The 13,542-nt window shown below is 39.7% G+C and overlaps 2 protein-coding genes across 4 annotated transcripts in view; both read left to right on the plus strand.

Moving 5' to 3' along the window:
* Positions 1 to 8,238, plus strand: part of ifih1 (interferon induced, with helicase C domain 1) — a 28,418-nt gene extending 20,180 nt beyond the window's left edge. For 2 of the 3 annotated variants that reach the window (XM_031893273.1, XM_002933274.5), the window contains exons 12-16: positions 267 to 416; positions 1,885 to 2,046; positions 2,807 to 2,997; positions 3,990 to 4,083; positions 5,605 to 8,238. In XM_031893273.1, the coding sequence (XP_031749133.1) occupies positions 267 to 416; positions 1,885 to 2,046; positions 2,807 to 2,997; positions 3,990 to 4,083; positions 5,605 to 5,787 (780 nt within the window). In that variant the 3' untranslated portion in view covers positions 5,788 to 8,238. The remainder of the gene's footprint in view (positions 1 to 266; positions 417 to 1,884; positions 2,047 to 2,806; positions 2,998 to 3,989; positions 4,084 to 5,604) is intronic. The other variant, XR_004220457.1, reaches the window with a different exon arrangement.
* Positions 8,239 to 10,099: 1,861 nt separating this feature from the next.
* The window catches only part of fap (fibroblast activation protein alpha), a 47,170-nt gene continuing 43,727 nt past the window's right edge, over positions 10,100 to 13,542 (plus strand). Inside the window, 2 exon segments of the mRNA NM_001113673.1 lie at positions 10,100 to 10,186; positions 10,445 to 10,526. Coding sequence (NP_001107145.1) covers positions 10,181 to 10,186; positions 10,445 to 10,526 — 88 coding nt within the window. The 5' untranslated portion in view covers positions 10,100 to 10,180.

Here is a 13,542-nt window from a genome sequence, read left to right on the forward strand (position 1 = left end):
TGCTACAGAAACCCTTCTATAGTTTATATAAATACCCTGCTGTGTAGCCCCGGGGGCAGCCATTTATGCACTGGGACAGCTGGGGTGTTTGCTACAGAAACCCTACTATAGTTTATAATATACTAATTATTATAATATATTAATTTCTTTTATAATCTTTCATTTTTTTGGTGTCACTGTTCCTTTAAGATAATCAATATAACTAATATTCTGAATGCTGAATTGCCAACCTTTACCTTGCTAACCATGTAATTATCAAATTTTAGAACGAGCAAAAGCAAATCATTCATAAATTCAGCACAGGAGAACTCAATCTACTAGTTGCGACAAGCGTTGCGGAAGAAGGTTTGGATATCAAGGAGTGCAACGTTGTTATTCGATATGGGCTGGTCACAAATGAAATAGCCATGGTGCAGGTATTGTTACCTTCTTCTGGCTTCATCCATAACAGATGGACAGTGGGGGAAATGGACAGATGGGCAGAATCCCTTGTGGTGCTGAAGGGGTGGTTCACCTTCATATTTACTATTACTATGTTATAGAATGGCCTATCCTTAGCAACTTTTCAGTTGGTTTCCAGTTTTCAAATGGGGGTCACTGACCCCAGCAGCCAAAACACTATTGCTCTATGAGGCTACAATTTTATTGGTATTGTTACTTTGTATTACTTATCCTTTTATTTAGGCACTCCACTTTCTTTTATTTACACCACTGTTTGGTTGCTAGGTTAAATTGGGCCTTAGCAACCAGTTAACTTGTAAAAGTTCCAACCTGGATAGCTGTTGAACAAAAAGCTAAGTAATTCAAAAACTGCAAATAATAAAAAATGAAGACCAACTGCAAATTGTCTTAAAACAGCATTCTCTACATCATACTAAAAGTTAACGAACAACCCCTCTTGCCACTTATAGTTTAGGTTTTCTTTAATGAAATAAGAGCTCACTGCAGAACAACTCACCCACTTTCTTTTAATTCCTATGGGATTTAAAAGCATATTTATCAAATGGTGAACTTTCACCCATTGATAAATAATAAATCCCATAGGAATGAATAGAAAGTGAGTGAGTTTTTTTGTGGGGAGCTCTAATCTCACATTCTGATAAATCTGCCCCTTAATGATTTGAAGTTTTTCATCCATACACATGGGCATCTAGTTGTGACCTTTATATAGGCAAAAAAACTCTAAATAACACCAAAATCTGCCTTAATTTGAAACCTATTAAGTTATATTATTTCCAGGACTCATTGATACAAGAAAAAAAGTTATTTTCACAAGAGTGATGTGTATAAAATCTATTAAAAATACTATTATTCTTTACTGTTACCTAGTAAAGGGAGTAAGGGCTGTCTGATATGTATTTGGTCTATTGTACAGGTATGGAACCTGTTTTTCAGAATGCCCAGGATTTGAGGCTTTGATCAATTTGGATCTCAATACCTTAAGGCTACTTAAACATCATGCAAACATCATTTAAGCCCAATTAGTAATTGCATTCTCTCACAGAGTGATCTATAGAGACTCAACAAAACGCCAACAGGGCCACATGGCCATTGTGTTCAGAAATAAACGGGCCTGTTCTGCAGTTCTCTAGGGAGAATACTTCAGCTAACACATGCAGGCTGTTTCCCATGTATAAATGGAACATTCTGTGCTCATTTGCCTCTGATACACTTGAGGTGCAGCTGTCACCATGACATCAGAACCATGTGTCTAACAGCATTAGACTCTATGCAAATGATTATGCTTGCTGGTTCATTGACAAATCACAATCATGTTATTTCCCAAAGGGAATGTCCTTGGCCATCCACCCAGACTTATACAAATGGTTCATATATCATGCAATCGCTACTGTACAGTTCTTACAACATTCTTTCCAATATTAGGCACGAGGCCGAGCCAGAGCCGATGATAGCTCCTATGTGTTAGTGGCACCCAGTTCATCGGGAGCTATTGAGCGCGACAGTGTTAATGTGTATAAAGAAGAGATGATGCACAAAGCTATTGCCAAAGTACAAAAGATGGACCGTGCAACTTACATTGACAAGGTAAACCTTGTATAAAGTAGAATTGATGTTTAGCAATACTTTTGGTAGTTATTGATGTACTACATAGCTAAATATTTATCATGCTATGGCAGGGGTCCCCAAACTTTTATACCTGTTAACACCATTCAAATGGAAAAAATATTAGGGAGCAACACAAGCCAAAAAAGAGCAAAGATTGGCTATTTGGTAACCCCATATTGATTGCCTACAAAACCTGCCTTCAAGTCAGAAATTCAAAAATATGTACCTGCTTTGAGGCCACTGGGGGGCAACATCCAAGTGGTTGGGGAGCAACCTGTTGCTCTCAAGCCACTGACTGGGGATTGCTGTGCTAGGGGTATTATCCAGCAACATTAAGGTTGGAGGGCCACATCCAATCCAGGACCTCCAGTTGCATCCAACCCAAGCCCTCAAGTTAGACAGCTCTGCTCTAAATCATTACACAATTAGAGTTGCTTTCTCCAGCCTTCCTGTCTTTGTGTTTTATTTACCTTATTGTAATATTTGTACTAAATACTAAAGAATTGCGGTGGCCTAAGTAGGGGTAGAGTAGACAAGAACCAAAGTATTTTTGAATTGAGGGCAACTGACCAGTAGACCCTTTTACCTATAACATGTTTATCTTTCTTTAAATACGAAACAATTGACCTTCTTCTGGTGGTGTTCCGTTGACAAGACCCAAAGTGTTTTTGTATTGAGAACAATTGAGGACAATTGACCAGTAGACACTTATACCGATAATGTCTTGTTTGTTTTTAAGATTGAGGAATTTCAAGCTCAAACCATAATGGAAAAAAAAGTGAAGGCAAAGAAGGCAATTCACAAAGTATATCAGAGTAATCCGTCCCTGGTAACTTTTCACTGCAAGAAGTGCTCCAAGCAAGCCTGCTGTGGAACCGACATTCAGGTCATAGCAACCGCTCATCATGTTAATACAACTCCAAAATTCAAGTAAGTGCTTTGTTGTAAGACATGCTGTTTTTGGAATGTCTATCAGAACCTTTCAGTCCTTTGTATTAAACTCTCAGACTGACTGGCCAGAAATATAGCCTGAAATTCAATAAGCATGGTATGATATCAGTAGGAAGTCTGGCCAATCAGAAATAGCTGCAGATTGTTATGTCATGTATAGCCACTTCATTAGTCTCTTTGACTGCACAGAGAAATCTCATAGAAAAGCATAGATTCCAGTTTTAAGTCTCTTAAATTTTTGCTTTTAACCTGGATTGAGAAGGGGCATGCTCTGGACATAATGTGGCATGGCTGGGGCATTATAAAGCATGATCATGAGTGCAGCCGAAAGTACCCAAAATCCATGGCAGAAGGTGGACAACACTCATTAGGTTCATGTTCCCATTTTCTGGTGTAATTGTCCCTATGTTTTGGTAGGCATTAGACTTGTTTCCCACTGGTTTTAATGGGAACTTCTGTACCCAAACTCATGGAATTGCATTTTTAGACATTTTTTAGCAGCAAAACCACCAGGCTGGTAAATGCTAAATGCTGAGTGGGTTTTGTGGGTTGCTAAGCCAAGGCAAATTTTAGCATCATTCTACTCTATGTGGTGAAACATTCTGCCTGTTGCTGAGTACAGGAGAAGAATTTCTTTAGTTTTCATTTAGCGGCAGATGCACCATCCCATTCTTCCTAATGCCACCTTCCCTCATTTAATCATCACTTCTCTTTTCATTTTATGCTCTTTTTTCCTTCTATATTTTTTTTTCATTGTTCTATCCCACCTCTTTATTCATCATTATATCATCTTTTTATCATTTTATCCTCCCAGTATTTCATCTTCTTTGTCTCATTAGGCCTTCTCTTTTCTTGTGGCTTTCTATTTCCTTATCCAGTATCTGCATCCAGTATTTTGTAATATAGTATTAGGATCAGAATTTGCTCTCTCCATCACATATATAAAAGACCATCTTCTTTCTTATTTCTAGAACCCTCTACAGTAAAGGACCAAATAAAACGCTGCAAGAGAAATTTGCAGATTACCAAATAAATGGTGACATAATTTGCAAAGAATGTGGAAAAGTAAGTAAAACTTATGTAATATTTACTCTTGTTAAAGAGCCCCACACAACACAGAAAGCCCTAATATACCTATCACTGTCATCTGTTCCTTTAAATAAATAAATCCTTTTTTAATATGCTAAACTACAGCTCCATAACAGTTCTTTTCTTTCTGCATTATTTAAAATCCTGGCAGGGGAGGAGGGGCTAAAACATTGGTGTTACAAATCGTAACAACTTCTCCACAGCTTACAGACAGCATGCAGGAACTACATACCCCACAATGCATTGCACTGTGATGTTCCTTGCCTTATTTTTTTCACAAATTTTTTAACAGTTTCACAATTTTTTCAGCGAAGCAAAACGGGATAGATTCGCTCATTACTAATGATGGGCACATTTGGGCTTTTGATAGAGCATCCAAAGCAAGGTGATGGGAAAGATTAGCATGTTACTAAGGGGCATGTAGGTGAACACCTACGAGGTATCCTTGAGTTGCCCCGTGGTGGGTGTATTTTGCACCTGCTAGTATGCCATTAATTATCAGAGTATTTGGCCACAAAATGAGTAGGGTTCATTTTTGCCTACTAAATGATGATTTGTGTGTTTTTTTGGACCTTGCTTCACTTAGTAAATGACCCTATAGCCTATTTCATTTGTTGTTGTTGTTGGGCATCTAACATGGCAATACAATTTTTTGCTCTGTTGTCTACATACAATGAATGCCTTCTGTAATGTTTTGCATTTCTCTTGACTCTAATCAGTTTTCATGATAGAATGTAATAGTAGTAAGTATATTTCTGCTTATGTAATAAAAGGCACTAGATTTGCCCAGGAGCAGTAACCAATAGCAACCAATTAGCAGGAAGAATTTACTGGTCACCTGTTTAAAAGCAAATATCTTATTGGTTGTTATGGGTTACTGCTCAAGGGCAAATTTAGGTCATTTTATTACATTTAGGGGTTTATGTGAGCTAATATATGGCACTGCTTTTTCTCTGAGAGACCAACATGCATGGGTGAATTCCCTTTGATTACCAGAACCCTCACTAAACCACAGGAAGTAGAACAAGATGCCAAAAGTTGTAACATAACCGCAACTTATTCCTTCCAACAACTAAGATGTTAAAACACACACCAACCATAAATCTTCACAAATGCTTGCACAGATCTTGACATTCAGGTAAACAATCGAATTACAATGATGGGAATAGGACCCGTCGAAGTGAGGACTGCATCAATAAGTCAATGCGGTCCCCAATCCGAAAGGAAAATCAAACCTGCTTGATTGATATCTGGCTAATCTTAGGTCAGATGTTGGTCAGTTGGCCCTTCGGGGGTGCTCACACATGGGCAAATAAGGACCCAAATCGGCCTGTGTATTGCCACCTTAATGCTGTTCACTGGGTAGAAAAAACCTTTAAGAATATTAAGTTAGAGATTGTGTGAAGGCTTGAGCTTTGAATGAGTAATATGTTTTGCCCATTACTGCTATTGTATATATCAATAATGACTTAATATTTCCTCACTTTTATTTTCCAGACATGGGGGACAACGATGGTACACAAAGGCATTGAAGTACCTTGCCTTCAAATCAGCAAGTTTGTTGTTAAATATGATGACAAGAAAATGACTAAGGACACCTACAACAAGTGGAGTGAACTGCCCATCAAGTTCCCGTCTTTTACATATTCTCTGCCTGATAGCGATGAGGATGATGATTAAAAGATTTGTTATTATTTACTATCTTACATTGTACTGGCACGGTCTTCCACCTACTGTCATCAGACAGTTCTGTGTGCCTCTGCTGGAGCATGTCTCAAACATCTAATATATCAATCCATGTTCTAAACATCTAAAATATCAAACCATGTCATGCATAATAAATAATGAACATTTAGCGGGCCTCTGTACCCTTAGCTGGCACTTGCATTGTGCTTAGTACAAAGGAAACTCTATACAAGCTAAGGAAAACCTTGGACAGTGATTCCCTCAAAGCAGTGGATGGGTACACCAACAAGAAATCTATCAAGGTGAAAAATTTGGACAAATAATTAATTACTGTCTTGGATGTCTATAACAGAGTGAATGTTACAACCTTAGTGCCATATATCTGTGGCACTATTTTTAGGTAAGGGGGATGTCAACCAAATGTTGGCCCAAAAAGGAGGCCTTAATCAAAAAAAAGTCTTAGGATCTCTGACCTTTCAAGCTTTCTTTTCTGATGATTATAACACAATAGGAAGGCAGTGGATGGTGATAATGAAGGGTCTGTGCCAGAGAGCAAGCCATCATGATACAATAGCAATGTGGCGAGGCTAGAATTGCAAGATGAGCTAGTAACATTTTTAAAGAAGACAAAAATACTGAAAAAACCACTGCCTGGTTGCTAAGTCATATTAAAAGTTAATTTTAAGGTGAACAGCCCCTTTCCTTCTGTCTTTAAAGTGATAGTGGCAAATTCAAATTTCAACAGGAACATGTCACTATGACTACATAAAACTTAGCGCTGCTGTTCTTTTCTTATAGAGATGTCCCCCTGCTTCCCCAAGCTCACCCCTTAGTAAGCCATCTTGGTCTATTGCCTGGCTTGATGTTGAGCAGCTTCCTGGTTTACATTGCACTGTAGGGGTGGGGCAATGTTCTCATAGGCCGGTTGCACTGTTTATATTTGTCCTCAACCTTGCCATTAAGTTAGTAAGGGGTGAATGGTGGGAGGCGGGTGGGGGGGCATTTTCAAGAGGAAAAAATAGCATAGTGGGGTAAGGCATAGGGACACATTCCTGTTAAAACCTGGAACATGTAACTATCCCTTTAAAACTGATAAATCAGAAGCAAATAAATAATTTATGTATAATATTAAATTATGTTGCAGTATGGAAATTACTGCAAATGATTCTACAATATGTAACATATATATATATATATATATATTTCATGATGGCTGGTTTAGGCTATAACAGGCTTACACAATTTCTATTTCATTGCAACAGCCATTTGTACAGATTTTGTTGGACTCTTAGGGACAATTTTGTCAAATATTTTGGGTTTGATGCCATTCGAGAACTTTGTGGTTTCTTCCAATCAGCTGCCACTCATAGGTGTGAGTATAAATATTTTGATTATTAATTTTCTTGGTACCTAATTATCTAGGTCCTGCTGCTTTAGTTCTAGATTATTAATTTTCTTGGTACCTAATTATCTAGGTCCTGCTGCTTTAGTTCTAGATGTATTTTGTTTAATAATGTAATGTTCAAAATTGAAAGACGTATAAATCATTTACTTTTGTTAAATTGATTTCAGCTTGAAAGAAAATGACATCAGCTTCTGTAGCCCCACCTCTAGTAATCAGGCAGGGACAGTCAACCTGACACATCCCCAATGTAATGCAATGTCTTTGCACTGACCTTAAAGGATATGTAAACCCCCCACACAAAAATGTAATCAGGGAACAGCCTCTCTCTCTTTAAATACCTGCCACTCCTGTTGTTTAAAGATTAAAAATAAGGTTGCAGCATCCCCTTAACCACTATGGATTACTTTTCCTCCTGTAACCACTTGGCCCTGATCCTCAGAAAGTGACTTTGGCTCTTGGCTAACTGAGCATGCTCAGTTCTTCTCAACTCAGGTTACAAAACACCCCCCCCCCCCAGTCTAGCAGCCAATAAAGATATGGCATTGCTGGTTTCCATAGAAACTCTGCTGAAGCTGAGTACTGTGCTGAAAAAAACATGTTTTTACTCCTAACCTACTGTCCTGAGCTCAGTTTTATCCTTACCGGCTCAATTCAAGCAGGACTTTTTATCAAAGTAATTTCTGCCTGTGTAAGCCTGCATTCTTCATTGCATGAACCTACATTTGCAGATGTAAATGTCACTGAAGATGTGGGAGGGGAAAAATGGCCGCCGGGTGAAAGCTGCTATTTGTTTTAGAAACATGAATTGGTGCTGGCGAACAAAGAGGATATATGCAATACAAATGGTGTGGTTTGGATGGGGAGATGTACCCAACTTATATACATGGTAGGAAAATGTAGGGTTTACATGTCCTTTAAGCATGCAGCCTGCAGGTTTTACTGTGGATTATTAAATGCATGATATGTAAAACTGTTAATGTTTAGTATTATGTATTTCTGTTAACTAAGAAATAATAAAAATAATGATGACAAGTTTTTTATATGAAGTAACGTTATATAACAAGAAAATAAGACTGTGAGGGACTGTGGGTGGGGAAAAGGCGAATGGGGCTGGGAAATGGGCAGAGTGGGTGGGGAAAAAGATGGGCAGAGGTGGGCCTTTGTCTATAAAAGCTGATCGGCAGTGGAGAAGGTGAGGAAAGGGAGGGATTTATAGAGTATAACACATTTACCCACAAGTACATTGCTAGTAAATTTAACACCAGTGCTGGGCCCAGCTAGTGATTTACTGGCTAGACCGGTTAAATACTGTACCCCGGGCAACTTTCCTACCTAAGAGCTGGTGGGGAGCAGGGAAACCGAGGGGTAGGTAGGTTGGGGCTGAGTAAGGGTTGGTTGCACATGTTGGGCCCTCCCCAAGACACCAGCATGTAAGGGGGACATAAATCCTTCCTAAAACATTGATTTGCCTTAGAGCAGCCATCCTGAACCCAATTAGAAATGGATTCTCCATTCAAAATGATCCCTTTACAGAATAGCAGGCATCCCACTGCTACTCTTCAGTGTTTGCCAATATTACATATTACAAACTCTCTTAAATCTGAAAAGCAAATGTTATGATGTTTACACATTTAGAGCTAAAAGAACGGTTATAATAACACCAATGGTGACTAAATGAGTAAAGAACAGGTAGCTGAGGGCATCTCTATGGTTTCGCAACTACTATTCCCATCATGATTTAATAGGAATATAGGTCTTCCTTGAAACTGACTCTTTCGTGATCCCTTTCACAAGTGGGTATTTCAGTCTTAATTACAGATGCTCAATACCTTCATCTAAACTCAATTAAAGAAGACATATTGGATAAATGGGAAAACCCCTAATCCTGTAGGCAATTATGAATAATATACGGTGCTGGTTTTACTTTGGGCTAAACATTCATCCTATCTGTAAAAATGGCCCCTTTATTGGAGCTCCCTATAGATCCTCTCAGGTCCCTGTCTGTGTTTGAAATGAAGAGTGGGTGTGTCCTAACGGTCCCTGCCAGAAGCACAGTAGGAGGGGAGGAGCCAATCACAGCCCTGTAGTCACACAAGCGCAGACAGGCTTCAATTCCCTATCAGGTCAGCCTAGTTGCTGGTTTGTTCCTATCCTACATTGCAGTGTGCTGAGAGCCACCGCCCCCCCTGCACATCCAGAGAATTCAGCCAGCAGGAAGTAGAACAGATGGGCGGGGCTAGTGGGGTTTTTGTGGAATTTCTCAATAAATCAGTCAGAAACACAACTTTTTAAGCACAATCCTTCTATATCTAGAGGAGTATAATTCCCTGGTACATTCATTTTTTATAATATATGTCTCCTTTAACATCTATGCTCAGCTTTACTGTACGTAGAACAGTACAACACTTGACTGAGGTTCTGCTTATAAAGTTTCAGGACTGTGCTGGGCAATATCCTCCTACCATTTGCGACCTACGCCATAAGGACACAACTGACTAATGATCGTAGTGCTGTCAATGTACTCACTCCAGGAAATGAATCACAATGATAGAATATTGCCACAAGCCAACATGAAATTCCTTTACCGGAGCTAAAATCTGCTAAATCTAGAAAGTTAAGTTAAGTTTCCAGTTAATCATAAAAAATATCTGGCAGGGCTTCAGATACCTTTTAGTAAATTGTTCTACATCTGCACATTTCTGCCCCGATACTGTCTCGTCATGAAAAGAAAATAGTGCTGCAAGGAACATTTAGAAAGAATTTGACAGAGGTTTTCGAAAAAAGCTCCGGAGACACCCACAGCTGACCTCAGAGAACGCCCATGAAATCTGTTTCCAATTTCTCTTAAAACCTCAACACAATTTCAAGGTTTGGGATGTGTGTGCAATGCGCAGGGCTTTCGCCGAGGGCTGCTAATAAAGGCTGCCTTTCCCTTTGCTTTGTTACACTACGGACAAAGGGCTGCCTTTCCTGCACTACAGTATGAAGGTTAGTATGGCTTCTTCTCCGTATAAAGTTTATTTACTGTTTAAAGGTATTAACCCATAGAACCAGCAATTAAGTTTAATTCAATGTAAACTAATCTCTGATTGGTTGCTATAGACAACTGCTCTGGGGCAAAGTAGCCCAATGTAAATATTCATGCCCCATAACAGTTACAAGCGAGATGTCACAGTGAGACAGCAACCGGCAAAAGCTTTATGTCTTGGAATTGTGCTTACAATCTCTTTCATTTTTATTTGGCAGACTCCAATAAAAATCCTGTTTGGTGTTTTGGCAGCCACTATTGTAACTCTGCTAATAGTTACAATTGTCCTAGTGACTTCCGGTAAGTGAAAGTATTACTAACAGTTAAACTATACCCCAAGGAAAATATACTTAACCAACAGATAGTTTATATCATATTAAGTGACCAGTTAAAGTATCTTACCTAACTGGAATATAATAAATATCGGTAAATATTGTCCTTGTACATCTTTTCCCTTGAGCCGCCATTTAGTGATGGGCTGTGTGCTCCCTCAGAGATCAGGTGACAGGAAATAATGCAGATCTAACTGTAACAGGAAGCAGTGTGGGAGCAAAAGGCAGAACTCTGTCCATTCATTGGCTGATGTGACCTAAAGGTCCCCATACACGGGCCGACTATACTATACACGTCCCTTGGACCGATTCGACAGCTAATCGGCCCGTGTGTGGGCAGAAGAGAGCAGCCTGGCCGACCGATATCTGGCCTGAAATTGGCCAGATCTCGATCGGCCAGGTTAGAAAATTCAGTCAGATCGGAGACCGCATCGGCTCGTTGATGCGGTCCTCGAACCGACTGCCCCATAACCACAAATGTAATCCGATCGTTTGGCCCCAGGGCCAAACGATCGGATTATTTTTTTTTAAGTTTCTTGCTACCCGATATCGCCCACCCGTAGGTGGCGACATCGCCAATGATCGGATCTTATAGTGTATGGCCATCTTTACATGTATGTGTGCATTGGTTTGTTTGTGTGCACTGTGAATCATATGATCACAGGAGGCAGGCCTTAATTGTAAACTTTTTTAACATTTCTCAATTTAGGATTACCCAATGGCACATAATACTACAAGAGTATATTTTTATGAAAATGGTTTATTTACATGAAGCAGGGTTTTGCATATAAGATATTTTATACAATACATTTTTTTGGAGACCTACATTGTTCACAGGCATAGTTTTCCTTTAACCTGTAAATGTGAAAGGGCATTTATTTTTTCCTGTTGGTTTCTGCTAGCTTCTATGATTGCATTTTGACCACTGCCCTCCTACTAGTAAATGCCCCCTATAGTCTTGCCTAAGGCAGCAGTGTTTCTGAGGCCGATGCCCCCCCTTACCTGCTCCGAACTTGCCTCTTCCATGTCAAAGCAGGTCATGGGGGGAGGGGGGGTGCGTTGCTAGTGCAAAGAGTGCCATTGAGATGCATTTCCATTTCAAAAAATAGGAATTCAGTTGTTAAAGTTACCAGAGGCAAAGTTCTCACCTTGCATCACGGCAGGAGTTACCCTGGCCCAATGTGCCATCATTTTCCATTACAAATACAGTGTGCAAAGTGCAATTTTGGATGCAGTTAACCATGTTTTTCAGCAGAGTGCTCAAGCAGACGAGGTAGGCACAATGGCAACTCGAGCAAAATGCCTGCAGAGAGTGTGTTTAGGCACCTGTAATGAATGGAGTAAATTTGCACAATGACTGCATCTATGTTTGGACGTTTTTTCAGCCTACAATACAGGGATGGGTGTACAAATGAACTCTGTTCCATAGTTCTCCAGTCTCTAAAAACAATGACTGCATTTATTACATGATGACATCATAGTTATACCAATAGCACCTCCATATGGCTGGGAAACATGTGACCGAGCCAATAAAATTAAGTTGGACAGTGCTGCAGTATATTGTAGGCATAGGGCCATGTCTGCTTTAGAATGGGTTCAGCTTATGTTTGGGAGAAGTAACAAGAATGAAATGTTATTTTGTGCCATTACCTCATGTTGTTTTACCTTTCCCCATTAATGTTTGGGCCAACTTAGTCTGGCAAGTTATTTTTATATGTTGGGCTGAATGAATTGTAAATCCACATAAATACAGTTACACAATCACCGCCATCATAGCCATCTGGTTAAATATATATATATATATATATATATAGTGCTGATTTGTGAACCCCCACTAACTCATTGCTCACCTGACACCCTATACTGGTGCTCCTCTCTTTTTTAGTGATTTCTTTAATCGGCAAAGAGTGGGGGCAAAACGTAGGCACCCCTCTCCCACCCAATTACCCACCTCAGAAACACAAGTTAGAGACTGCAGGTAACAAATATTAAGGGCTGTGCTTTTGCAGCCCTCAGTGCTGTTAGGCACTTGTCCAGCGGCCTCAGTATATTACCTTTTCCATCTATTTGGTGTTATGCCAAAAAAAAAAAAAATTTCTTGGCTCTGGACACCTAAATACCTATATATCCACTCATCTGAAATGCCTCTTGCATTTGTAATTAAGTTTAGTGAGCTAGGAGTGTAAAAGAGACTGTTTTCACAAAGGCTTATCTTTCAGGGATGGCTAATGTGCAGTCCTCAGAAACTACCCACCAAACAGGCCCGGTCTGGCAATCTGTGAATTCTGGCAAATGCCAGAGGGACTTCTGTAAGATGACATAGGCAGTTACTATTTAGTAGGATGGTGTGAGGTTGTTTGGACTTCTGTGTACTTGAAATGCCAGGACCTATTTTGAAGCCCAGTCCAGATCTCAAAAACCATTAGGGCAGAATGAGGATATGAGCATTTGGACCACCAGATTTCCCAGTCAATTGTGGCTGCATCAGGTTAGTGCTAGCAGTTTACAATAGTGTAACAGGTAGAAGGGAGGTGATTTGAATGATTACCCCACAGCAGCTGCTTGCCAGTAGGGCAATGTTACACTGCCACCCTGCTCTCTTTCAGCTGGACAGTCACAATGGTATTGGAGGGTACGGTAGATGCTGTGATAAACAAATTAATGGAGCCAATGTTTCTTAACCATGAACTTGATGTTTATTTAACAGAAAAGGGTACTAATGTAGTACAGTAGATCAATTTGGCAATTTGAAAATGCAGTGCTATACCATAATACACAGACACACAGGCATTAATACCCGTAAGAAGATGGCACTTTCAGAAGCTTAGGGTCAGGAGATACCCTCAAGTGGTCCAGATCCCCTCCAGTAGAAGCCTCTTAGGGAGTAAATGTAGTCCCGTTCCAGCTTAGTGTTCCTACGCTTTAAGCAAAACATTGCCTGGGAGATACTACCTCAAGACTTATTGGTAAAGTCAATTGCTGCT

This window comes from Xenopus tropicalis, chromosome 9, assembly GCF_000004195.4.
Source record: "Xenopus tropicalis strain Nigerian chromosome 9, UCB_Xtro_10.0, whole genome shotgun sequence".
NCBI classification, from domain to species: Eukaryota; Metazoa; Chordata; class Amphibia; order Anura; family Pipidae; genus Xenopus; species Xenopus tropicalis.